The 27605-nt window shown below is 39.0% G+C and overlaps 2 protein-coding genes across 4 annotated transcripts in view; both read left to right on the top strand.

The window, feature by feature from the left end:
• Positions 1-12592, top strand: part of dnmt3ab (DNA (cytosine-5-)-methyltransferase 3 alpha b) — a 37612-nt gene extending 25020 nt beyond the window's left edge. Inside the window, 14 exon segments of the mRNA XM_034144476.1 lie at positions 184-340; positions 488-634; positions 1600-1644; positions 1986-2065; positions 2218-2330; positions 3366-3549; positions 3660-3744; positions 4450-4595; positions 5500-5590; positions 5757-5905; positions 6296-6381; positions 8578-8647; positions 9205-9323; positions 9456-12592. Coding sequence (XP_034000367.1) covers positions 184-340; positions 488-634; positions 1600-1644; positions 1986-2065; positions 2218-2330; positions 3366-3549; positions 3660-3744; positions 4450-4595; positions 5500-5590; positions 5757-5905; positions 6296-6381; positions 8578-8647; positions 9205-9323; positions 9456-9597 — 1614 coding nt within the window. The 3' untranslated portion in view covers positions 9598-12592.
• A 2164-nt stretch (positions 12593-14756) lies between these two features.
• dpysl5a (dihydropyrimidinase like 5a) lies at positions 14757-26981 on the top strand. Of its 3 annotated transcripts, none has more exons than XM_034144524.1 (13): positions 14757-14889; positions 17169-17439; positions 20239-20397; positions 21151-21330; positions 21452-21520; positions 21641-21685; positions 21874-21949; positions 22414-22570; positions 22660-22801; positions 23223-23365; positions 23495-23702; positions 24264-24432; positions 25063-26981. In XM_034144524.1, the coding sequence occupies exons 2-13, from the start codon at positions 17179-17181 to the stop codon at positions 25146-25148; spliced, it is 1695 nt and encodes a 564-aa protein (XP_034000415.1). In that variant the 5' UTR covers positions 14757-14889; positions 17169-17178; the 3' UTR covers positions 25149-26981. The 3 variants fall into 3 exon arrangements, with proteins under 3 accessions (XP_034000415.1, XP_034000416.1, XP_034000414.1); XM_034144525.1 differs by having other exon boundaries at positions 14791-14846; XM_034144523.1 differs by lacking the exon at positions 14757-14889 and adding an exon at positions 16967-17013.
• The last annotated feature ends 624 nt before the right edge of the window (positions 26982-27605 follow it).

Raw genomic sequence — 27605 nt, forward strand, 5'->3', positions numbered from 1 at the left:
CCATAAAAAGGCATTGAAATGTACTGCGGTAAAGTGCTTAGATATGGAATACAGAGACAATTATCAAATCATTTTTAGGATATCAAATCAATATGTCTTTGGTTGAGCCCACACTGGGTCATTTACTGGACTATATTTCTGTAACGAGGATAAACTTCAGCTTCTAATATTGTTTGTTTTCAGGCGGCTAGCACCCGGGCAGGCAAAGCCTTCATGGCCTGCCCCGACAGTGATGAGACAGAAACCTCCAAATCAGTGGAAATGCTGAACAAGCAGATGATTGACTGGGCTATGACAGGATTTCAACCCACTGGACCCAAGGCTTTAGAGCCCCCAGAAGGTGAGAGGAAGTCAATCTCTTTTACATTTCACAGATAAAAGCTGTTAATGGATTTCTTCAAGTACACATTTCTTAAATTAGGGGTGTAATTGCATTATTCATGTTGTTGCTTGTCATTTTAATTGTTTGACATGCTGTGCCCCCCAGAGGAGCGTAACCCATATAAGGAGGTCTACCCTGAGATGTGGGTGGAGCCTGAAGCTGCAGCCTATACGCCTCCTCCAGCCAAAAAGCCTCGCAAAAGCACAACAGAGAAATTCAAGGTCAAGGACATCATTGATGAGAGGACACGAGGTAAGGTGCCTCATTTATTGGGTTAAATAGGAGTCATGAACTCTGTATTCATCCCCATGGGACAGACTCAGCATTAGAGTAAGTGGTCTCAGAAGTAGTGTGTGGACAAGAGGTCCATTAGAGAGGCAGGTTTCACATGGAAGTGAGTGATGTGACAATACAAAAAGGCTCAAGCCGTACTACATTTCCAAACAACTTTTATAAATATCATCACCGGCTCGGACTCTTAATTCTGAGTGAGATCTATGAGCATCTCATTACGTATTTACTACTCATTACTAGTCCAGGAGCATTCAATGCACCATGTACATTTACTGCTATTGCTAAAGATAATAATGCAACATGAGTCCTTCATAAAAACAAGTAGCCAGAATGGATTTACTGCCAAACTGGACCTAAAATGTATCCTGTTCTCTTCTTATGATGAAAATATCTCCCCTTAGAATTTGGTATACCACAGGGGTCAGTTTTAGGGCTTCTGTGGCTCCTAACTTACATGAATCATCTTTTCCAGAGAGGCCTGCAATTCAGTTCTTCTTTAAAAGCTTTTTAAAAAATGGGCCAATAAATTCATGATTTACAACTTCTAGCATTTCTTCTACATAGTCAGAATTACTGTATATATATATATATATATATATATATATATATATATATATATATATATATATATATATATATATATATATATATATATATATATATATATATATATATATATATGTGTATGCACAAGCAAAAGTAGTTTAGACTATTATAAGAAAACTATAGTTCTGCATTTACACAGATGGTTGCTGGATATTATTCATTGTCATGTTGTTTTTTCCTTCTTCTGATCTATGATTATAAATAACTACAACAACTTCACTGTGTAGGTTAAAAGGAGATACTGCTGACCTCGCATATTTATGTTGAGTGTTAATCCTAAATAACTCATGGAGGTGTCTCATGTTTTGTATTTCCAGAGCGGCTGGTTCAAGAAGTGAGACAAAAGTGCCGCAGCATAGAGGGTAAGTGATGTGTCCGCTGAGCTCTCTGGCTTGAAGCAGCCTCTCAGAGTTAACACCTACATGCCTTAAACTTGCCCTTGTCGTTGCCTAGCAAAGCAGAAATGTATACATCAACATTAATAAAACAATAAAAGAGTCAACATCTAGAAACCATATTTCCATGATTTGCTGCTCTCTTGTGAGTCCTCTCCAAACATAGATACCTGCTAAGCTCATTAGCTCTTCGCCTCACAGCTGTTCAAATAATTGTAATGAAGTTTGGAGCATCGCAGCAGCTGAGTTCACACATCTTTGACCGCCCCCCCTTTTAAAATACTGACATGCTGCACTTCTTTCTGCAGACATTTGTATCTCCTGTGGGAGTCTGAATATTAGCCGGGAGCACCCGCTGTTTGCTGGAGGAATGTGCCAGAGCTGTAAGGTAAGCTGACATAGAGGTCATTCAAAGTCGGGGACTCAACATCAACTACTGTGTCAAAAAACAAGCCAGAACTCCATGTTTCAAGTAGCACCCATGACATGTTGGATCTTAAAACATGTCAAACTGCTCTTATCTGTTTCTACTTGTGACAGAACCACTTCCTAGAATGTGCATATCAATATGACGACGATGGCTATCAGTCATACTGCACGATCTGCTGCGGAGGAAGAGAGGTGCTCATGTGCGGAAACAACAACTGCTGTCGGTGAGATGACTTCTGAGTTTTACTGTGTGGTGAAGGTAGTGGTAAAAAAGCCACAATGTCTTTATAAACAATTACATGTAAATCATGCCAGCAACTTTTGCAGAAAGAAGAAATATGCTGTATGTAGTGTTATGGTATCTAAGAAAAGTATGCAAATGTCAGGTTGACAACTGAATTTCCAGAAAATCAGCGAAAAGAAAGCGCGTGATTGCTGCAAGCTTTCATCCACTAGTGCAATGCACATTTTTGAAAAGTATATGGATTGAGATTAAATATGGTGGAAATTACCGAGTCAGATGCCAACAAACTGGTGAAGAAGAAGCTGCTTCAAGATGACGTAACTAGAAGGAGAGCGCTAGTCAAACCTAAACAAAAAAACAGTCTTTCCACTTATGCACATGGATTTTTATAAATGTGCAAAAGTGGAAAGACTAAAAATAGGTGCATGGAAATGTTGTGGATTGAAATGAAAGGACTGGCAGCAACATCATTTCACAGTTACAGGAGCAGACACTATTTCATAACAACTTGGTAGAACGAAATACAAAAATAGACACCCTTCCAGCACGTACCATAAAAGTCAGGTCAGTATTTATCCGCAATCATGCTGACAAACAGACCGAACAACAAACAAAACCGCATTAGTGGCACATACAGAAGAGAGAGACCCAGTTTAATGAAAATGAAAAGAGAATCTGTCACAGCCGTTTCTCAGCTATGCTTCATACAGACCCGTTATAAAGTCCCAATCTCCATCCAATCTGTCATATTGGATACAAAAGTTCTGGAGATGAAAAATATCCACCATCACAACCGAAAAGGCAAGTTTTCATACAGTATGCTTGGAATTTAAGATCTGTCCCACAATGAACACAAATCACTAGTTACTGAATGAAACCAGATCTTTGACCCACAATGAACTGACCAATGGATACTGCCACATAAACCATTGGAAGATTCTGATGTTTAGAGTCTTCTGTTCTTGGAGTATAATATTATCTCTTGTACTAACCAACCCTATCGACATGTGTTCAGGTGTTTCTGTGTGGAGTGTGTTGACCTCCTCGTGGGTCAGGGCGCGGCACACTTGGCCATCAACGAGGACCCGTGGAACTGCTTCATGTGTAGTCCGAAGAACTCGTTCGGTCTGCTCGGGCGTCGCAGTGACTGGCCCAGCCGTCTCCAGCACTTCTTTGCAAATAATCACGACCAAGATTTTGTGAGTTATAGACCTTCAGGATATAAATCCCACTAACCAAGGAGCCACATTTTCCTCTGCGTCTCACTGTCTCCCCCTCTCTCTCTCTCTCTCCCTGTGATATATTTCAGGAAGCACCAAAGGATTACCCCCCAGTCATGGTGGAAAAGAGGAAGCCTATTCGTGTCCTTTCGCTATTTGACGGCATAGCAACAGGTTAGACAAAAAGTGGATCGTCTTTCTTTATAAGTCTGTATAAAATGTTCTGTCTAGATTATTTCAAAAACAGATACCCCACTTCCTTATTAAATGCAAGATTTTCACAATTATTTTTAGTATCTAATCAATTGACTTCCATATGTGATATACTCTTATTGGACAGTAAACGAGGAATGAATCTCTTATTATCTATGTTGTCTTGCAAGACCTACTCTTGCTATCTGTCCACGTCTGTCTTGTCTGGCATTTGTGGGTATGCTGCATCTGGGGCAAGACATTTTAGGCAAACTGATTTGGGTCAAGGGGATCTGGTCTCTTTAAGTGTTTTAAAAATAGATGAAAGAAGTTGGAGGAAGGTTATTAACGTTTTAGAATGACATATATGTGCTCAACAATATGAGCACATGAGTATTATATTTGATGTTATTCCCACGATGTGATCTAAAATGGACCTGTCTATAATTTGATTAGTTGTACCTCTGCAAGGAGATGTTTAATTGCAATAAAGCTTAAATACATATGGAAAAATTAAGTGCACATAAACTTTTATTTACACTATCACATAACACCTCATCCTTTTTGAACTCCGCTACATACAGCTTCAAGGCTACACATCAGTTTCTGCTTTTCATGGTGCACTATAATTAGTTTTGTCCTCAGTTTGACTATGTTCTGTCTGACCTTTGACCTCGTCCTGTGCAGGGCTTTTGGTTCTGAAAGACCTTGGCATCGAAGTGGATCGTTATATAGCCTCTGAAGTGTGCGAGGACTCCATCACTGTGGGTATCGTCCGGCATCAGGGTCGCATCATGTACGTTGGCGATGTGAGAACCGTCACACGCAAACATGTGAGTTACATTTTTTTTGGTTAGGGTCTTGTGAAGTTTGCATGTTTTTAAATAGTTGTACTATGCTTTAGATGCATACAAGGAGTTGGCTAAATGACTCTTCAAATCCCACATTACGACTTGTTTAACATGCACAGGTATATCTGTGGCTTAAACGCCGTAAATGAGCAACTATTGAACAACTGAGTAAATACAGGAACAACGCACCTAGCTATGACTACAGATTGTCTTGTTAGGTAGGCAATCCAAGTATTGCAAATCATTTCATGTTCCTGTACCAAAACAGAAACATCAATAAGAGAATGCGTCTAGAAAAAAAGGAAAGAAAAAGACGAAAAACTATATTTGGATGAAAAGGCAACACAGACTGTGAACTCAAATGAGATAGAGATGATGATATTAGTGGTCACTACTCCAGTTTTAAATATGAAACATATTTAAACCAATCATAATGACAACTATAGGCAGGTATTCAAGATTATAAGTATACATTTATATTGTATGTTAACATATATTAAGATGTAAAAAAATAAATAAGTGTAAACTTCTTCCGACCCCTTTTCGGACGTGTAATTAGCTAAAGCTTTGTTGTTTATTGATATCAGACAATGATACTACAGATTATTCAATTATTAATTAAATGTTTCGTTTTGTTATTGCATTCATTTGTATAGTACTGTATCATGTCTGTATCACCTTGTGTTTCATTTGTATTTTCTTTGGTTTTACACGCTCGAAAAAATAAAATATACTAAACTAAACAGGTACTGAATCAGAGCAGAAAAGCAAAATGTTTTGCACAGTATACTTGAAACTTGGCAGACTAGTGCTGGAGCATACCTTTATCTATACTGCCTCAGTCTTTATCTCTGTGTTTCTGACTTTGTTTCTTATCTTTCAACAGATACACGAGTGGGGGCCTTTTGACCTAGTTATTGGTGGAAGCCCATGCAATGACCTCTCTATAGTCAACCCTGCACGGAAAGGTCTTTTTGGCAAGTTTACTGTTCACTTTTATACATTTCTTTGTAATGTTGTTTTAGATTCCTATCATGTCAAATACCAACAAGTTGATAATCTAAATACACAGATCATCGAAATATAAGTATGTGCCCTTTACTGTATATTCAACCCTGTTCAATGCCTCTCTTTGTCCCACAGAGGGCACCGGCCGCCTCTTCTTTGAGTTTTACAGGCTGCTCCACGAGGCTCGGCCAAAGGAGGGGGAAACCCGCCCTTTCTTCTGGCTCTTTGAAAACGTGGTTGCCATGGGCGTCAGCGATAAGAGGGACATATCTCGCTTTTTAGAGGTCAGCTGAACTTGTTGCTGTAGATTTATCTGATCCTTCAGAGATACAGTGTGATGTGATGCCAGTGACATAACGATTGATGGCTTATCAATGCACCCTTGTGGCACTCATTTATTATCTCTAGACACAGATCGTGAGACGGAAGCACTGACACTCTTGATGTCATTTTAATGTGCTATGTTTGATGTACTCTTAGACGCCGTCTTTTGCTCTCCATTTTGCATTTGCAGTTCAGACATTTTGGAGAACTTCACCTGACCCTATATCGATTTTAGTACATTTAAAATACAAGCATTTTATCCCCACAAACTAGAAAAACTAAATATGAAATGGTAACTCTCTTACCTTGGGTCCTGATGTCTTTTCTCCTCTGCTTTACTTGGATTTCAGTGCAACCCGGTGATGATTGATGCCAAGGAAGTGTCCGCTGCCCACCGCGCTCGATACTTCTGGGGTAACCTTCCTGGCATGAACAGGTTGGTGTGCGAATGGTGAGGGAGGCAGCAGTCTGAGACGTACACAATGGAAAAAGAAACCCTTGGAATAAAGAACTTTGTTGACAGAGTTGCTTTGTGACATAGGCCAAGCTTTTAACAAATCCCCTTATTAAGGTAGTCACTATGCCAGTTATATATATTACCCAAATTAAGAAATTAATTCTTCAGACTGAAGGATCAGCACATGTAACTGACCAATCAGCAGACCATCCGCATATTGAAACTAGCTATTGTCAATTTAATTCAGCAGTTCGAGTTAGGTGTATTCTGGCATATAATCAGATGGTCACATTTATTTGTGTGACCCATAAAATACGTTTATTAATGCACACCAAAATATTTATGATTGAATACAATTAGACAAAACTATTTTAGTTTCAAATGCATTTATTAAAATCCCCAAATATAATAAAAGTATTTGCAACTTTCATCAGCTAATATAGCAGCACATAGCACAAAGAACCACTATGGAAAATATTTGGAAAAATGTATTAACTAAACTTTGTGCAGTAAAGTACAAACGTACACATCCGCTACAGGATTTAGCAATCTTTGGATTTTGTTGTAGTGCCAAACGCAGGAATCTGCAAGTTGAATGCTTAAGTGAAGTGAATGCATTACCTTCTCCTGGTCAGGGTGCTGGCTCCAGCTCTAACTGCTCTTCTCTCGGCTCTGATCACTTCAAGCGATGCAGCAGTGGACCAAACAGCTCCATAACCAAAGACTGCACATTGCCATTCCCTCTGCCTCAGATTGAATGACCTGTCCAACATGTTAAATATTCAGTTTATTTTCATTTACATTAACTTCATTCCAGTGGTGGAATGTAACCAAAAACCATTTACTATGCACTGTACGCAGGCACAAATGCGAGGTACTCAATTTCAGTTTTCCATTATATGCAACTTTATACTTCTAATCCACTACATATCAGTTGTACTTTCAACTACATTTGATATCAGACAGCTTTAGTAACTTTTCAGATAACAATTTTTAATCCCCTTCCTGTTAAGGGAAAACTGTTTGGTTGAAGGTTTGTGATGAACTGAATGATGAAGTGTTCCTTTATAGGATGAGAAAATGTTCCTACTTCTTATGCTAAATAAACAATTTGAAAACCCCTCTTGGATCAGCTAGAAAATACGTCTTCACAATAATGAAAACAGGGCTGTTTTTCTTTGCTAAAACTACCCAACAGTATAAAAGGAGTAGCTAGCACAGCCTGAAACATCGACCGCAGTATTTAATCACAAGACATCATTTATAATAGTTAGTTATAAGTTCTGGATACTTCCCACACCACTGCTTCATTAAAGGTCCCATGTCATGCTTTTCTGGTTATTACCCATCCCCTTGTGTGTTATGAAGCTTTTTATCCATGTAAACGGTCTGCAAAGTCACAAACCCTCAAAGTACAGAAAAGTAAAACTCTGGTGGACTCATCAGAATAGGGAGGGGGGGGCAGGAGCTCCAACAAGCCGTTTAGTACAGAGAGTGAATACACATGCTATACAGAGATGCTGTATGAGAAACCAATGTGATTTTGGAACATTGTTCATAATTCCATTGTTGAGGTCTAGTAGACCTTAACAATGGAATTATGATCAGTAGAAATGGCCATGTCATGGGACCTTTAATGCAAGGTGTAACTTAGCTAAGCAGGAAGCTCACTAGCATGCAAATACTTGCTAGCTAGCTAGCTTGCTTATGTAGCTAGCTAAACGACATATTAAGAAAAAAGAAACCATTTATAATTCAACAACATTTCATCACTTACGACAAGTTAAACATGTTATTTGTTTAACTTACACTTTGAAGGCCGTTACATCCATGGTTACCAGACGCCATGTTTAGGTTGACATCCGGGCAGGTGTTGTTGAGCCGTTGATGTTAATTAGACTGCGCAGATGTTACGCTACGAAATATAGGCATACGTGATTGGCTGAAACGGAAGGAGACATCTGATTGGCTACAGATATCTGTTTCATTTTCTAAACATTTTTTTTTAATAAACGCTTAAGTAGCCTACATTTTAGGAATCAAATTGCAGTTACAGGATGGCATTCAAACCATAAACAAAAAATATAATTTATAGTTGACAGATTTGTTAAAGGAAGTACAAAGTTATATAGTAAGACTTCATGTCAAGTGTGGCTCCTCTTCTTTCTCTTTCAGGCCTTTGAGTGCCATGTTCAATGACAGGGTGGACCTTCAGGACTGCTTAGAGCACGGCAGAACAGCTAAGGTAATTGAGTAATACTTTGACAGAACAAATACACCGCAACAGAAGTACATGCATCTATATTCGTTATATTACATTAATTTGGTAGAGGCTTTTGTCCAAAGCAACTGATAGTATCAAGATACATTTTGTTTTTCCTGACATTTCATGAATTGAAAACCAAGAAACCAATCAGAGAGGCAGTCAGAGATGATTTTATTAAAACGCAACATCAAAAGAATAAAAGTGAAAAAGCTTTACATTTAATTCTCAAAGCAGAAGTAAGCACTTTGCACACAGGCGCCTCCCAGTGGCAGCAAGAGGTAACAGTTTGATAATCCATCAGTAAGTGGTGAGAATTTATCCCCACACAGAATCCACCCCTTTTAATAAACAACTGCTTCTCCTTTTTTTTAATTAAGCTATATATTTATATTTGTTGTCTTCATTATATAGTTACATTTTTTCGGCATACTTTTAATAGTATTTTTTTAAATATTTTTCTCTTATTGTTATTTTTTTCATTCATTTATTTATTTATTCAGAGTCTGATTCTGATAATATTTGCTTCCTTTTGTCAGTTTGGAAAAGTGAGGACCATCACCACCAGGTCTAACTCCATCAAGCAGGGCAAGGACCAGCACTTCCCCGTCTACATGAACGAAAAGGAAGACATACTCTGGTGCACTGAAATGGAAAGGTATGTAACAGAAAGACTGTTCTTTAAACTAACTTTCACCGATCTTTATTGATCAAAATATCAACATTATTTCCCTCCGTCTTCCCCTTTTCTTTCTCTCTGTTGTTTTGTGTCTGGCTGGTTTCCTCTCAGGATCTTTGGTTTCCCAGTCCACTACACGGACGTGTCAAACATGAGCCGTCTGGCAAGGCAGAGGCTGCTGGGTCGATCCTGGAGCGTCCCGGTTATCCGCCACCTGTTTGCACCACTCAAAGATTACTTTGCCTGCGTTTGAGCGGCAAGAAAAAACTTGCTCGGAAACATTTAGGACCCACAGCTGTATGTTGTGACTAGAAATAAGAGCCTTGATCCTCAAATTATACTCTTGTATAATTTGCAAGCAAAACGATGACGTAGACTTCACATTATTTCTCGTATTTGAATTGTAATTCTTATTCTATTTAATTTTGATATGTCATTTTACCTTTTAGCAGTGTTATCAAGTATTTTTGATTTGTTTGTGCAAGCTATACTTGAGACTTTGCTTTCTTCTCAAGACACTGAGACAGAAAAGTGCTAAACATGGGTTTTTAAAAGAGACGGCGATGTGATGGGAAAGACCCGAAAGATAGGAAATGGTTTGGAGATATGTGAAATGTTTCTGCTGTGTCAGTGTACTGTATGTGCGGCCATGCTTCCAGCTACTGAGCCTCACAGAGATGTGAAGAGAAAGGCGATTGTTCTTCAGTGTCAGGATAGCTGTGTCTCTAAGAATCCAAAACACCAGATCACATATACCTCTTTGTTTACAGTTTATATTTACAACTGAAGGTAATAAAGGTACTACTGTTATATGGTTACAATACCATGGTGCTCAAAGAAGATGGGAAACATCATAGCTCATGTGGCAAAACAACTTTAGACAATACGGAGATCTTTAACCTGTTGCTGGAAAAATCTGTTGTGGGTCGTTTGATTCACTTTATAGGCAAGTGACAGACAGTAGACTGCAGTTAGAGTACATGCTCTTCTCTGCATTTTACAGATTTGATATACAGTTTTTACTGGTGCTTATTTAATCTCTCAGCCAAGTAACACTTAGGCTCACTGCCTGGATCTGCACAAACAGAGAGTGAAGCTAGCCACATGGGCGATGATGTTTTCTGTCATAAAATAACTTAAGATCAACGTCTGTGAAACTAATTTTTTTATAGTTTCATCCTGACCAATGACATTACTGTACAACCGTTAGTGAGCGTGGTTGCTGGAGGGCGGGGGTGTGACCGGGCCGGGTAACTCTCCCTAACTTCCACCTCTCTAAACTGAAAAACTGTCAGGTGCAAAAACCTCAACAATATGGTGCGGCTTCACAAAGTTCTTCTACCTTTTTATAGCAATTCTGTGCTGTTTTATCAACATTATAAAGCACTTTTATATGTATTCTTTCTTTTTTTTCTTGATATTTTAAAAAGATATTTGGTTTCTTGTGAATTTTGTTTTATGATGTGAACTGATCTACCCTCGTGTGATACTTTTTGTATACAGTAGGGCTGTGCCAATAGAAGTGAAAGAATGGATTTTGATATGTGAAACCCATGTTATTTGACTCAGTGTACAGTAGATGGATTGACATGTGTCACCCCAAACCCCCTTTTCCTTTTCTCCATCATCCATATTGTTCCCTGTTTTAACGCAGCGATACAGTATGTTAGTACCCAGATTCAAAGAATGTCTATTTCTATTAAGATTGTAAAATGTTAGACAGAGTTAGGGAACTATGTCATTCGCATTGTATAATATGTTGTCCCGTGTGAAGGACAGTTGGGCCTTTGTTATTTCCCTGATAAATCGTAGTCGTCATGTTGACAAATTGAATTGCTGATCCAAAATTTGGATTATATTCACAAACGTAATTCTCTTGATTGTAACCTCTCAGATAAATATGGAGGATTTAGGCTGCAGTTTGTCAAAACGAAAAACTGACACAGTGTTTGACGAAGACGTCGGCACTCAAAGAGTATAGAGGGTAATAAAAACTGATATTATCGCTTATCTATATCATATTTAAGATGCTAAATTTAAAATTTAATTTCTTAATGTAATTAATTTCTTAAGTGACCTTATTGCCATCATGTTTGTCCATGCACACCGGGCTCAATATGAGCTCTTGTGCTTTGTGATATTTTAACCAGATGTTATTACCCACTCCTCCTATAATAGTTCCCCCTCATTTGTACATTTTGTACATAGAGTTTTCCGGTGGCTGTTTTCAATTTGTTTTTACCTTTCGTTTTTATTACATATGAGATGTACAAATATAATTCTTTGCTAATATATATCATCAAATTAGGAAAAAAATCTAGGTTAAAATTTAAAAAATCAAGTGACAAATTTGATTCAAAACTTAGATGTAGGGAGACTCCAAGTCGACTTTATCGTACTGATTTGTTTGTGTCAAGTGAATCCAGATTTAATGTCATGTGATCTTAATAGTGGCCTGAGGACAGCTTTAAGACGAACGCGCTCAACTTCACTGCACAGCCCTACATGGTGGTGTTTTTCTGCTTCTGTTTCCTTTTGTAAGACTTTAAAAATAGGGATTGTCTGTGTTTCTAATGGTGCTAAACATTTTATCCAAACAAGAAAAATATATTTGGTTGGAAGAGTCTTGACAATGACTGTTTTTAAGTTCCTTGTAGTAACAGAAAATTACTATTATTTCACTCATATAAATATATTAACAAAGGCATTTTAACTTTGTACTTGAAAAAATAAGGATAACAAATAATGAAAGGTTTCCTATATTGTTTTAGACTAGAGATTGCTGTAGTTGGTGCTTATCTGTGGGAAAATCATGTGAGAAAAAAAATCTGGTAACTTTTACTGTAGCATAATAATGTATGCTTAATACTCATTGCTTCTTCTTAATCCTACATTCCACGCCGTAATATTCTCCATGTCTGTTTTCAAAATGTTGTTTTGAATTGATGTTTTTTTTGGTTTGTTTTTTAAATCAGAAATAACATCTGAGTTTTACTGTTCAAGGCAGGTCAATACTTCTATATTCGGTGATACTGTTGACGCTCTGTGTGACTTTCTTTCCGTCATAACTGTTAATGGCCTATACGCTTTTCCTCAAGACCAGTTCGTACAGCAAATGTAGCAGTCATTCTCCACCCTATCCCCCCCCCATACTTAAGTTTAGTGTCCAGAGAGAAGATAGAGGCTCCGTATGTACTTGTGCTGGAGAACACTTGAATAAATGTATTGTTTTTGTGCAAAAATCTGCAGCCTCCTGTCCTTTTTTATTTAGATTGTATAAAATGTACATGAAAATATAGTTTCCAATCTCAAATATTTCTCTATAGTATTCATTATTCATTATTTTTCTGTTGCTAAATCAAAGTTTGGAAAAAACAGCCAAACAATGTCAATAGGTTTTGTCTCAAATGTAGCTAAATAAATTGTGATTCGTTTTCGGAAATACATGACATCACTTTTTTCCAACGAGAGAAACAAAGACAAAATCAAAAAGAAAAACTTTCATAAAAACAAATAAATAAAACAGATAATCTCAAATGTTGCATTTATATAATTTAATTATGGTAAGAAAATAAATGTAACAATAAAAGCCTTTGTTATTGGTCTCCATGTGTTAAAGGTATTTTTGACTATTTTGAGAGAGTATACCAAATAACATTAAAGATGGCTTCGTTCTATTTAAGGATGGGGTGGTGTTATAATTTTCATATTTATGAAAACTAAATCCAAAATATTGTCATAATGAGAAAATATATTGTTAGTATTAACAAAAAAAACAGAATTAAGGAAAAACAACCATTTGATAATGAGAACTTTTTTGCGGGTGGCCTAAGAGGACCTCCATTGACACGTGGCCCCATCATAAGGCTAATATTTAGACATTGCAAACCAAAATTAATGTTCTCATTACTGTGAATTAGCTTCAAATTGTCAGGGGGCTGATGGGGGAGCTGTGGATATTGATATTCAGCTCCAGTTTCCATGCCATCATGCCTCAGGGGATTTGCTGTTCAGTGTCTTGACACCTGGGTCCTCCCCACCAACAGTGCTTAAGATCAGGGTGTTGCCCTGCAGCTCCTTTCTTATTAGAGCTGAACATGTTGCCACCATAAAGCCACCATTCATGTTAGCTTTAAGGGCTTGCACGTACATTAACTACTAATAGCAAATGATCTTTAATACATATTTGTTAATGTTTAAAAATGTTCTTGCATAATTGTTTCGGATCATGCTAAGGTCTTGAAAGAAAATATAGACTGAGCTATTAAATTATAATAAATTATAGGTCATAGTGACATTTTAACCATCATATCCAATATAATAATGATAAGACATAATACAAATTCATTATGCAGCCTCACCCTTATATTATAATTATGCCCCCCCCCTCCTCTGCTAGTGGTACAGCCTCCTCACAGTAGACACGCCCTAAATCCACAGTAATTGGTTGCTTAGGCGACCGAGCCACCCTCCCCTCTGCTGATTGGACCGTCGCACCGTCTCACATCCTGGATGCTGAGGGCTGCATCAAGTTATTCGGAGACAGCTGGAATAGTACCGGAAGACTAGCGATTAGCCAACAAAATAAGAGCGTTTAAATGTGTAAGAGAGAAACCCAGTATGTGCATGTAGTCCAATTGTTTAAGATTACCAATGCAATGCTTTCTACCTTCAATTATAATCAAGAGGACACTCAGCTGATGCAACCATTGTGTTTCATACTACAACATTTTGATTACAAATGTATTAATTACTCTTAATTGCTTAAAGTGCATTTTGGAGAAGAGTAAATAGTACATTTGCACAATTATTAAGAGTGCTATCAGGTTCCTTCAAAATATGTGTAAAAAAAGTAATATCTGTCATAAGGATTAATAAGGATTATATATATTTATATATAGAGAGAGTATTTATTATATTAGTATTTATTTATACGATTCTGAAAAAAGGCATAAGCATAAACTAGTGATGCACATTACATATGTGGGAAAAATAAATGTACATTTCATGCAGTTTAGCATAAAATGAAATTCAAATCCTGGCTCGAGATCTCTAAATTGCTGCTCACATTTGTAATTTGTCAAACAATAAAAGCTAGACAAATGGCATTTAAATCGGATTATTATGAAGTGTCTTCGGTTACATTGTATGCCTTCATACAAAAAACAAAAGAAACATAGTATTTTTATTGTATTATTTTAATTCTAAATGTATGGTTATTGCTATGCACCAATACTTTAGAAACACTTGTATGTAGAAACCTATTTTCTTTGTAATAAACATGATCTGAAATGTTGTCCCATCATTCTTTTGCAAAGAAAAACAACTTAGATTTTATTTTGAAAGCCATAACCGGAAGTCTTACTTCTGCAGCCTCGCTGGTTGACTGTAATGAGGCTGCGATCTGCTGGTCCCGGACCGGCCAGGAAGGCATCCATCTGGCGAGTGTCTCCTCGGAAAGTGCCATCCACGGATTGTGTTGCGTCCTGTTCCTGTAGGAAAGTAAGCAGAGAGACGCGTGGATCAGCAGCAGCATAGAGAGGAGGTATGTGGTGCACACCTTCAGCTTTATTCTGAGCAGGTGGCTCTTTGATGGGGGGAATCCTCTCCTGGAGCCCGGAGATTTGTCTCCATGCCCCCGGGCTGCACGGCTGAGTGTCTGCCCTGCCTTCCAGCCTCCACCGGTCTCCACACACCCTGAAGTGCAACTACACCTCAGAACCTGTGTGCAGGGTTACAATGTGGAGAGACTTTAGATAGCAGGCCTGTCCTCACTGTGGAGGAAGAGGCGGACTGAGAGGCGGTGAAGCGGTTTGTAGGTCGCTAATGCTCGCTGTGCCTCCGCCGCTCATGCCGGATGGGGACCGGGTTCTTTGTGTCAGGTCTCACAAGTGGAAGTGTCATCACTCCGCTGCGATTACACCTTTACAGTAAATGTATAATTATCTGCCTGGATAATTATGTTTTCTACTTATTGACATATCTGCGATTGCATTTTAAATACCTGTTATTTCATAAAATAGCATTAATGGGCAAATCAAATACAAATAAAGAAATGTGGCCAACATTAGCAAGGCCCTACTATAGCCTATGTGTATACTACAAAGTGAACATTAAAAAACATGTGTAGTGTATACCACAGTTAAATGAATAATCTATCTATTTACGTTTTATGTCATAGGTCCTAAATCATAGCTCACCTGTTTGTTATTGACAACCGGCGTGAACTTCCATAGTGCATACTGAGCAATAGGCCCTGTCTTATCATAATAACTTTATTATAGGGTGTAGCTGCTTCCAGGCTCTTTGGGAACACAGGACCTTTTGAATGACTGTTTCGTCTCCTAACTTGAAGCCTGTTAGGATTAATGCCCATCATAAGCCATCCTCCTCTCCTCCCATTATCAGGCATCAGATCTGGATGTGTGAAGGAGTCCATGCCATGCAGTAAAGTTGCCGCACCCTCATACGTACGCATCCTGCACGCGCGCAAGAACGCAAGCACGCAGGATGGCCACACACACACATCATACATCACATCACTAATACACTGGTGAAGAATGGAAGGGAGGAGCAGATCTTCGAGGTTGTTTCTTTGTTATTGATCAAAGACCCAGATTACCCAAGAAGGAGTGGAGCAACCTTTGTAGTTCTGGCTAAAATGTATTTATAGATATTTGTTTATTATACTGAAAATGTAATTTAAAAAAAAAATTTTTAGCAAGCTGTTTTAACTCTCCATGCTGCCAGGAATGACTTTTTAGTTAGTCTACTGTCAAAAACACTGGATTCAATCAATAGAACACCAAGCAGGTGTACTTATTTAAACCATGTAACCAAAAAACTCTGATACCAAGAACAAATATTGAGGACATCTTATTGTATTATCTTATTAGGAGTATTACCTAGATGCAGTAGAGGTACAATTGTTGAATAGGTGACAAATAAAAAAAATAAAAGAGTAGAGAAAAGTCTAAATAGTGTGTAGTAGAAACCTCTGACGACCCCTTTTGTGGGTACAAATCCATAGGTTGGGCAGCGCTGCGTATTAACCCAAATATTTATCATTTTTGGCCTTGACATGGATTTTACATTTTCAGATTACAGATTGGACATACCTTGCCCTTTTGGGTGTTCAATTATTTCCTGTGGATGTTTTTGAATGATGAGGATTGTTTGGATACTACTGTGATACTTTGCATGATTTTGTGCAATGAAGTTTGCCTAATGACCCCGGTCTCTAAAATAATTGAGAGTATAATTGAAACTGTAAGGTTCCCTACCTGGTCCAGCTGGGGAAAGCTCATAGCTCTTTGCTAGTAGAGACATTTGCAATGAATGGCAGGAACACCAATACATTTCTCAGCTCATATTGTTTGGCCACTATGATTATTTCTGAGTGGACATCATTGTTAGTGGCTTTATGCTGCTCTAGTCCTTTCAAAATAAAGGCCTTATTGACCCTTGTCTGCCTTATTGTGATCCACTACTGGACTCTTTCTAATCCCCACTACGTCACTGTGCACTGGGACGTCAGGTCACAGGCAGTGACAGCCTCCTCAGTCCTCTAGCTGATGTCAGTCACAGCCTGACAGACCAGTCTCAGGACAGCATCACTGCTTCTTAGCTCTGCTAGACTTACTACACTCAAGATGAGGAACTGTAAAAAGTAATCTATCTCATAGAAAAATTGCAGTTTTTGTAACTTTTTAGTGCCTTTTCTTGTTTAGATTTGAGTCAGTTTACTACAGTTTTAGCGGCTGCTCACAATACCGAACAAAACAGGATTAAATGAGTATCTTTCTCCTTCTTTTTTCCTTACAGAGCTATAGCCATGTCTTCCAGCTCAGGGAATGTGCGGATCCTTATAAAGGGCGGTAAGGTGGTGAACGATGACTGCACCCAGGAGGCCGACGTCTACATCGAGAACGGCATCATCCAGCAGGTGGGCAAGGAGATGATGATCCCAGGTGGAGCCAAAGTCATCGATGCCTCTGGAAAACTGGTCCTCCCCGGGGGGATCGACACCAGCGTCCACCTGGAGGAGAGCTTCATGAACGCCACCACGGCAGACGACTTCTACAGCGGCACCAAGGTAACGTCCTGCTGGGAATGGAAAGAGAAAAGAAGAGAGGAGAGTTAAGACTTGAAGTAGGACACCTCTCCTAATTGTAGATCAGAGCACAAGCAACACTAAATGTCACAGCAAGTCAAAGCATGAAATAAGAGCAATGATTTGCAAATTAAGACTGTGACCTATATTTTCAAGTTCAAGTTTTTGTGCTTGATTTCCTGGATATCACCCTAACTTTTAGATTTCCTATGTTCACAAATGTGTTATTTCCACATTAGATAGAGATCATTGCAAGCTTATTAATTATGCTTATTTTAGCTAAGATTTCACAGAAGCTTTTTCCGTTTGGTTTTGATATGTCAGACAGCTTTCTTAATTTTTTGTCATCCATTATGTTGTTGTTTTTGACATACGACTACTCTACTACCATGTCTAAGTAAAATGACAAAATTAGAGCGAAATGTGAACACTAAAATTATATTAAATATGAGGCATTAAAATGGAATGATACAATGATATACAGCATCTTATAAGTTAAATGAGGCAGATGAAGGCGGCTGTAGTTTTATTTCAGCCATGCTATTCATTTTGGAGGTAGAGCCCCTAGCCATTAAAGCCCCGGCCACACGAGGACAATAACGGTCGTATCTGCTACAGTTCACTATCAGATAGACGGTTCGGCCACACGAGGCCGACATGGAAACGCAGAAAACGATAACGATAACGGGTCCCAAGGTGGGTAGATCTGCAAATGAAACGCTCTGGGGGGGCAAACGGCTCCGTGTTTACGCCTATACGATCATTTCCTGATAACGTTGAAGCAATAGCCCCGCCTCTCCCCACCTCTCCTGCTCAGAGATCAGCTGCTGGGCTGTCAAAAGAGGGGGAGGAAAAGAGAGGCTCCGTTTTGTATTCTTATATTATTATATAGAGTCGTTATTCATTTGTTTTAAAGCTCAATAAATAACAAAGAAGACCTTTAACCGGCACTTTTCAAATTTTGTCCGGAAGATTTAAACTTTAACGGACATGTTGACCGGCGAAAAAAAATCTAACTGAAACTCTGCCGCACGGTCCCCTCGTTCCTTGGAAGAGGCGGAGAGGTGGGTGTTTTTCATCTGCTGGTGGACTACCGGAGAGAATTACAGCAGCAGGAGAAAACGCTTGCCTCGGGGAGGGAGAAAAAGAGCCAGAGCGTCAACAGCGGAGAATAAACAGAAGGGCAACCATGGCAACCATGCGCAGGAAGTCTTCTTCGCTGCTTTTGTGGCAGGACTACAGCGCCACTTACAGGCCTGGCATATGTACTACAGCGTCTCCAGCACTTTTGAGCGGTCTCGTGTGAACGGACACGTTTCTGGTGCCTGTTGCGTGTGGACGGAATACTTTTTTGATAACGATTGCAGTCCGTTTGCATTATCGTCCTCGTGTGGCTCCAGCCTTAGTTGATTAACTCATTAGTAAATGGGCAGAAAGTTAATTAGACACTTTCATTATCGACTAATCTGTTGAGTCATTTTTTCAAAGCAACATTTGCAAATATTCCCTGGTTTCAGTTTCCAATATTTGAAGATGTTCTTTTTTTTTCCTATGATTGTTAGTCGAATATATTTGAGTTTATTTGTTGGCTAGACAGACACCTTGGACTCAGATCTGTAATAAGCCCCTCAGAGAGCGAGATTCAATAATAAAAAAAAGCTAAGAAGCATTTCAAATAGAAGCTAGACTTGTAATGGACATCTCTCTCAGACAAAATGATTATCAATTATTTAAAGTTTATTTATTTAATCAGCAGATTCATCCACTTAAACCTGCCCTACTTGGCAGTTTCTTGAAGTATCACAAGTTTGCAGAGCGTGTGTTTCACCAGCATCACACAGGAATGATTTGGCACTCTGCTGTTAGCGAGGCTGCCAGAATGTGTGGAATAAAGTCACCATGGCGTCTGATAAAGCCTGGGATACCCTGCCCTGCCTTCAGGGCTCCATGATGACTCAACACTGTGAGAGATGATGGAGTATGAGAGGTGACGGAGGCTGGGCTTCAGATTTAGTAACTGGACAGACAGACTGCTGCCGGTAGACGCCGGTGACAGACACTATTCTCCTCACTCCTCTCTGCCTCGCCCCTCCCTACACGCTCCAAAAAAAAAGAAAGTCCGGAGACAAATGCAGATCGGTATCCGTTTCCATGGATACCGGGGGGCTGCTGCAAAGACTGCTGCAAAGCCTTTTCACTAACGCCATTGTGCTTGGAGACAATGGCTCTCAGACACAAGGCCCCCCTCCCTCTTCACTCTCTAGGGTCAGCTGACAGATGCTCAGTGAAGCATGCACTCATACACAAAACACACTCTGTTTCACGTGTCGGGGTTATTCACATCTACTGTACGCGTGGGTTTGAAACATCTTAGTCTATGGGAGATAATAAGCAATAAGTGCTGATGTCGTAAAAAATATATTATACAGTGAGCTTTGATTATACTGTGAGGGGCAGTTAATTGACTACTAAAGGATTTGTATTCCCCTCAGCAATCGTTATACAAATAACCATAACAAATGTGCATTAATAGCAATTGTGGCTTCTACCTTTATGCCCAGAGCAGAAGAGTTATGTTGATTACTCCCTCTAGTATTTATGGGTTTAATAAATCAATATATTCTCCTTTAACATCGCTTAATGCCGCGGTTTAATTATTATTTCAGTTAAGTCAGTTATTTCAGTTAACCTCAGTGCATTTAAGTCTTTAATAATAATAATTACAGAATTACCCCCCTACAATTTGGGTAACTTAATAACTGTTGTCTGTATTTCTTCTAGGCGGCTCTTGCTGGCGGTACAACAATGGTGATCGGACACATTCTGCCAGAGAAGAATGAGTCTTTGCTGGAAGCCTACGAGAAGTGCCGCAGCTCGGCAGACCCCAAAGCCTGCTGCGACTACGCTCTGCACGTGGGAGTGACTTGGTGGGGACCCAAGGTAATCCCACTACACATGATTTATTTTCCCTATTCAAAATAATGTTCAATGAAAATAAACTTGTGTGGTGTGGTGTGTCTTTCTTCTGCTGTACCTCTGTAAGTGATTTTGTACAATTCCTTGAGTGGTTATCGCCCACCTGCAGGTGAAGACATGGAGATGAGTTCAAATGTGTCAGACTGAAGTAACTATCTATTATATATGTTTAGGCTCTACTTATCTACAAAAATATACAAACAGTTTAAAAGAACGTGAAATAAAAAATACACCAATAACAGAGACCTGGGCTGTGGTGAAAAAGAATGACTTCCTTTCTTTACAGCTTTTCCTTGACCTCTTTGGAAAATGTCATGATGTTATACAATGGCAGATTATTTATTTTTCAGCAACGTTGGTAACAATACATAGAAATTGGTCAAAGTGACAAACTAAATGCTGCTTAATTCACATTAAGATTCCTGTCTTAAACAGAATTTCACCTTGCTGCGTTGCTTTATATGTTCCTTGCGCATGGCATGATCCAGTGTTCCCTATGCTAAAGGAGATATGAAAGGAAGCATTGAAGCAGCTTTCCATAGAATGTATAGAACTGGACCAGCCCTTATCATGGCTGCCACTTAGATACTTCTGGGTCATTTCACTCAGTTAATAACATTACTAAGCAAAAACAGTTTTGACCGTGGCCCAGATATATTTTAAAAAGACACTTGGTTTAAGCGGAGAGATGCTGAGGCTCATTTACACTTCCTGCAGGTGCGAGCTGAGATGGAGAAGCTGGTGAGGGAGCACGGGGTGAATTCCTTCCAGATGTTCATGGCCTATAAGGACATGTTCATGCTGAGGGACAGCGAGCTCTTCCAGGCTCTGCAGCAGTGTAAGGACATCGGAGCCATAGCAAGGGTCCACGCTGAGAACGGGGAGCTGGTGGCCGAGGTGAGGGGATCACTTATATCTGTTCATCTAACACATCAAGTTATCATAGATGCTTGTGTTAATTGATTTTGTAGCCATTTGTAGTCAATATTATTCATGATATTCTCTTGTCTCTTCGCAGGGTGCAAAGGAAGCATTGGACCTGGGCATCAGTGGCCCAGAGGGGATAGAAATCAGCAGGCCTGAAGAGGTAACATACTCAGGATGACTTTCATTCTATCCAGAGTCTTGTCAAGAGTATTGATATTATTTTTGTAATAAAATAATTATATCTCAACATAATAACTCACAGAATTATGTTTCTTTACAGCTGGAAGCAGAGGCGACCCACAGGGCGATCACCATCGCAAATAGGGTGAGTTCAGCACGAATAAAGGAAAATGAGTTTGTTCGCAAAAATACCCTATAAAGACCTTTCTAAAAATAATAAAAACAGCACTAGTCTGAGTGCACAGAAAAACATGTCTTAGGAAAATGAATAAAATGATGTGCTTTTCTATATTAGAATGTATTCCCTGTGTGTGTGTGTGTTTTTTCCTCCAGGCCCACTGCCCGATCTATCTGGTCAATGTGTCCAGCATGTCTGCAGGAGATGTCATTGCTACAGCCAAGATGCAGGGTAAGGCCTACTTCTGTTGGGAACTTTTTCAAAGCAAATAATATGAAATATGAACTGGGACCAAGTACTCTTCTTCCCATCTTGCATTTCCTGAGCATGGCCACATATCTTGGAAATACCCAAATATTCAGCCATGTTTTTGGGGGTGAGAAAGTGGGATGTCATGTGAAGGACAATGAATTTAATGTTTTACCAAAAGCTGGCTCCAGAGAAACCCCCCCTCACTACTGTATGGACATTTTCTAGTTGCCCCTCCACCCCCCATCTTATCCCAGTCCTCATTTTTTTGCTCTGCATTCCAACACATTTAAAATCTTATGAAAAGTAATGAAACAGTAATTTTCTGTTTGCTTGCCTAATCGTTTTAACTATTGCATGCTTAACCTCTGTCCCTTTTCTTACAGCACTCTTTTCACTATAATTTCACTATAGTGTGCCTTATTATATGTACTGTCTAACCACAGGTAAGGTTGTCCACGGGGAAACCACCACAGCCCACGCTGTGCTGAACGGGATGCACTACTACCACCAGGACTGGGCCTACGCTGCTGCACACGTCACCGTGCCCCCTCTCCGCCTGGACCCCAGCACTCCCAACTACCTAATGAGCCTGCTGGGAAAGTGAGGAAAACCAGAAAACCTCACACTAAATGTAGTCTGATGTCAGTGTTTCTGGTTTCTAAATGTGATCTCACTCTGTTTGGCCGCAGCGACACTCTGAATGTTGTGGGCTCGGACCACCGTCCATTCACCACCAAACAGAGAGCGATGGGTAAGGATGACTTCACAAAGATCCCCCACGGGCTCCCCGGCATTCAGGATCGCATGAGCGTCATCTGGGAGAAAGGAGTGGTATGTGGAGCTCTTTTGTTCCCGAGTGGCTGCTAGAAAACCGCCCAAAAATAGAGCATCTGTTTTGTATTGGTGGTTATCGATTCTAAGGAGAAAATAACGACTCTAAGGGCAGAACAAATATATGTTTCTGCTTTTGGTGCATAAGTTGTTTCAGTCAGATGTTTAAGTCCATATTTTCAGTAACAATGGCCTTTTTTATCTTTTTTTTTGGCATGTCCTTTATTGTAAGTAATTTAGCATGTTTTAATTATTTCTATATTTTTTTTTTTTATATTATAATTTGTTTTAGGGTGCCTGAAAACATTTTTCAGTGTCTACAGATAATAAATAGTAACTTGGCATATACAACAATGTTTAATAATGTGCACTGTCCCTCTTAGGTTACAAACACAAGTGTTGTCTTTTCTTTAATTCCCAGATTGGAGGTAAGATGGATGAGAATCGCTTTGTTGCCGTCACAAGCTCAAACGCAGCCAAGATCTACAACCTCTACCCGAAGAAGGGTCGGATCATCGCGGGAGCAGACGCTGATGTTGTGGTCTGGGACCCCGAGGGATCCAAGTATGAAACTCTATCCATCCATTCATCGACCAGCGTGCCTCACAGCAGCTTTTATCTCCAATCACTAGAAGCTGATTGGGTTTCTGAATGAACTGGGTTTTCTTCTTCTCTTTCCATCTCTGTCTGCAGGACCATTTCTGTGGATAACCAGTTCCAGGGAGGAGATGTGAACCTGTATGAGGGTCTCCGCTGTCATGGCGTGCCGCTGGTCACCATCAGCCGGGGCCGTGTGGTCTATGAGAACGGGATGTTTACATGTGCTGAGGGCTCGGGGAAGTTCTGCCCCCTGAGGACCTTCCCAGATCTCCTCTACAAGAAGATGGTGCAGAGGGAAAAGGTATCAGACATGACCATCTTTACTTCCTTTATTAATTTATTTCTTGCTCCACTCCTTCTTTCTTTGTTACTTATTTCATTCTTTTCATTCTTTGTTTTTCTTTTTTCCCATATTTGTTTAGTTATTTTGTATCCATTCCTTCCTTCCTTCTTTTCTTCTTTCTGTCCTTCTTTTATCCATCTTTCTTTCTCTCTCATTCCTTTCTTTAATTTAATTTAGTTTTCCTTTTATTGGTTTCCACTTGTTTTACCTACCTACTGTCTCTCTTTTCTTTCTCTCCTTCTATTTCATCATCAAACTTCAAAGCTTTTCAAACCTCTCTTTGTTCAATCTTAAATGAAATCTTGCAGACCAACTGTAGTCCTACAAATCTGCAATCTTAGCTGTCAGAAGAGCTACTTTTGGTCTTTTACTTGTAATACTTCTTCTAGTTGAAAATAAATAGTTAGTACTCATGTTTATAACTAGGTATAAAACTATTCCATAACAAGTTTGTTTGCTTACAAATGTTCATTAACCTGATTGTGTTCATTTGTTTGTCTTACCACGTTGACTTTCCAGAGCCAGGCTGTGAAAGCTGTGGAACGAGAGCCCTACACTGGTGAAGTAGTCCCGGTGCTCAACTCAGGAAAAAGGGAATTTGGGGTTTCAGATTTGGACACTCCGACGCGCCCCTCCACTCGGCATGGCGGCGTGAGGGACCTCCAAGGGTCCAGCTTCAGCCTGTCTGGTAAGAACCAGCAGATTCATTCAGATATCCGTGAACATTTCCATTTTAACTTGCATATGATGTCACCAGGAATGTGATAGAGATATCTTTTTTGGCTATTCTTTTCTCCACCTGTTGAGATGCTGTGTGTCTTGTGACTGAGGCACCTTTTGGCTTTTTAAAAATGTTAACATACACCACTTAGCCTGATGAGGGCGCCATAGATATGAGAAATGTAGTTGAGTAATTCTTGGCACCTCAAAAGGTATACAGAACAGAAGGCTTACCCCTCCTGGTTTTCAGATATATTCCTCACATGAACACACATTCTGACCAAGAGTTGCCTAGTACACTTTTAAATAATATATATTTTTTAAATGTTATTTCTTAATTAGACAGATTTGACAGTAGATAGCTTTTTGCATCAAATGTACAAAGGGTTGATGCCTGGGGATTTATTGGATTATTTTCTGTTTGTATTATTCGAGCAACAAATGGCCGTATTCCATGTCAATATACTTTTACATCCAATTAAATGGAATGAGAATAAATTATATTTAAAGCTGTTTCGAGACAACCCTTTTCAAGAAAATATGATTTAGTTAGAAATACCTTGTGCTGAACCCTGGACACCATCATATTCTGCTCCAGGTGCCCAGATCGATGACAAAATTCCTAAGAGGTCCTCGGCCAGGATCCTCGCTCCTCCTGGAGGGAGATCCAGCGGAATCTGGTAACCAATCAGAAGTGACGCTGAAGATCGACACCTGAGGGAAACATATGGCCAAGCAAGACAACTTGTTTTTCTTTCTGGAGTTTGTATGTTGAACTCAGCACAGTAACGTAGGACACGTTAAACTGTAGGATATTTGCCGTAACAATATTTGAATATCGATCAAACTATTATTGGTTACCAAAAATTGAGTCAATTGTTAACCAAATATAAGCAGCAAATTAAAAAAGTGTTGCCAATGAATATCTTTGGCTGTTGGATTACATTAGGGGAAATATCTTACTAATAGTTTTAGGAGTATAGAGGTGAGTCATGGTTTTTATGATGCGATTGTGTTACCTCACTGTAAAATACGATTTTGCACTTGTATCATGTACTATTTAGATGCCTTTTTACATGATTTAATGTCACAAATATCACAAATGTCCTTCTTACTGCGAGCCTCAGTGAATGACATGTAATAAATTATTACAAGGAACATGACATTATAATGTCAGTTATGAAAAATATTTGACCAATTTGAAGTATCATAATGCAAGCTAACCTTTTCTATGCGTTTGTTTATTGATTATTTATATTGTATTGTGCTATTTTCCGTCGATGCTACCGCGTTAGAAATATTTCCTAAATAAGAACGAGGTCTTGGTTCAGTAGTTAATTATTCACCGATAAGTATTTCCGATCATGTTTACAGCCTTATAGCCGAATAGACGTCTGTTCCACCCCCACCAAATGTGAATGAACCTATGCTGTGTGCATGGTAGCATAGTTAGAACTACTGTAATAAGCACTAATGTTGCGATGCATTTTTTTTTAACGTATCCATTTCACCACAGAGAGCAAAAAGTCTCACCCAAACTGCCTTCTTCTCACCTGAGAACACTGACACCCACAAACACATCGCCAGACACAGATCATGATGTTCCTTTGGTCATTTTGTACTGGTCTGAAAGGCAGGGTGTAACATATTCCTCTGACAATTACACCACTGTGAAGTAGGGCTGGGCAATAATATTATATCGTGATATGTGACTACATGTGGTTTTAGAATTTGGTTATTGTAAGCTTTCTGTTCCTGGTTTAAAGTTACATTTTCTCAATTTACCGCACTGTTCTTTAGCTTTTATATTATTTGCCTTTACCTGATTAGTCTTTAAATCCGCATTACTGGTGATAATTATCAAAATTCTCACTTTTTTGTGAAAGCATCAATGGTTAACCCTACAATATGTCACAATAGTGAGGTATTTGGCCCAACATATTGTGATACATGATTTCTTCCCTATTGCCCAGCCCTACTGTGATGCTTAAAGTGAAGATGATGGGATCCTCTTCAGCATTCACAGAGTGGAATTGATTTAAGCAGATATGTTAGTCAATGAAGGCCATTTTGTCAGGGTATCAAATGCCATCACACTGTAGGACACTGAACGCATTATAACTGGAAGGCATGCTTGTTGAGCAACTAAGGAAAAGCACTGATACTACTACTGTATTTTTATTGTTTTGTTTAGTTACAGAGTATTTCTTGTGAATAATTGTCTTTGTACGTGATTTTGTTTTGTTTTTGTAAAACCTGTAGTGTAAAGCAGGTATGCACACACGATTTTGATTATTTTTAACAGAAGATCCTCACTCTACAGTTACATTCCTACATCATTGTTTGTTTTTTGTACAAATGTGACTTTTAGAAGCTCTAGTGAATCTTCTCCTGTCCCAAATGTACACCGGTGCTGAACAATGTGTTACCACATTTAATTCCTTTTATCTCTTGTTTTTCCCTTGCAGCTCTATATCACATGATTTGAGTGCAAATAAACCACAATGAAATCTCCAACTAAATCCTGTGTCTGATTGGAAAGTAACATTTACTCACTTACTGCACTTGGACTGTAAAACTTGTTACACTGTACTGATACTTATTTATATTTTAGAAAAAAATATTGTACTTTTTTGTTCACTTCATAATTTCACAGCTTTATTTGACAAACAAAAAGCAATGTCTAGTTTGGGAACTAATTTCAACTGTGTATGGCTTTAACAAAAAACGAAAAAACATTTATTTGTATTGTTCCTTTATATGAAATGTATATGAAAAGCCTTAATAAATTGTAAGGGCTGGACGGATTTGTTTGTTGTGACATTTTAGACCAAAACAATGAATTGACTAAATCATTGCCAGATAAATCACTATAGAAAATCAATGTTAACGGTTGTTACATTACAAATTACTGTTGTAATTTAACTTTGAATTATCTGAATATCACCTCTGTTGATGACAAGTTTTAAATCCAGCATCATGTATAAACACAATAACAGAAGGTGTTTTTGTGTAGCCTGACTTCAATAAACTCTCAGTTACCGGCAGGCCTAAAACCCAACAGACACATGATGTGTCTCTTAGCTCTAAAGTCCTATTTATAATGAACCTTTAACAGCGTGGAGTCATGCGCATGCGCGG

The sequence above is a fragment of the Trematomus bernacchii genome, unplaced genomic scaffold (assembly GCF_902827165.1).
Source record: "Trematomus bernacchii unplaced genomic scaffold, fTreBer1.1, whole genome shotgun sequence".
NCBI classification, from domain to species: domain Eukaryota; kingdom Metazoa; phylum Chordata; class Actinopteri; order Perciformes; family Nototheniidae; genus Trematomus; species Trematomus bernacchii.

Bases quoted from the DNA above. Each gene is read 5' to 3' on its own strand.
- dpysl5a (XM_034144523.1), top strand. The intron at 21,950-22,413 runs GTAAGGCCTACT...GTCTAACCACAG, and splicing joins TGCTACAGCCAAGATGCAGG to GTAAGGTTGTCCACGGGGAA. The intron at 22,571-22,659 runs GTGAGGAAAACC...GTTTGGCCGCAG, and splicing joins CTAATGAGCCTGCTGGGAAA to CGACACTCTGAATGTTGTGG.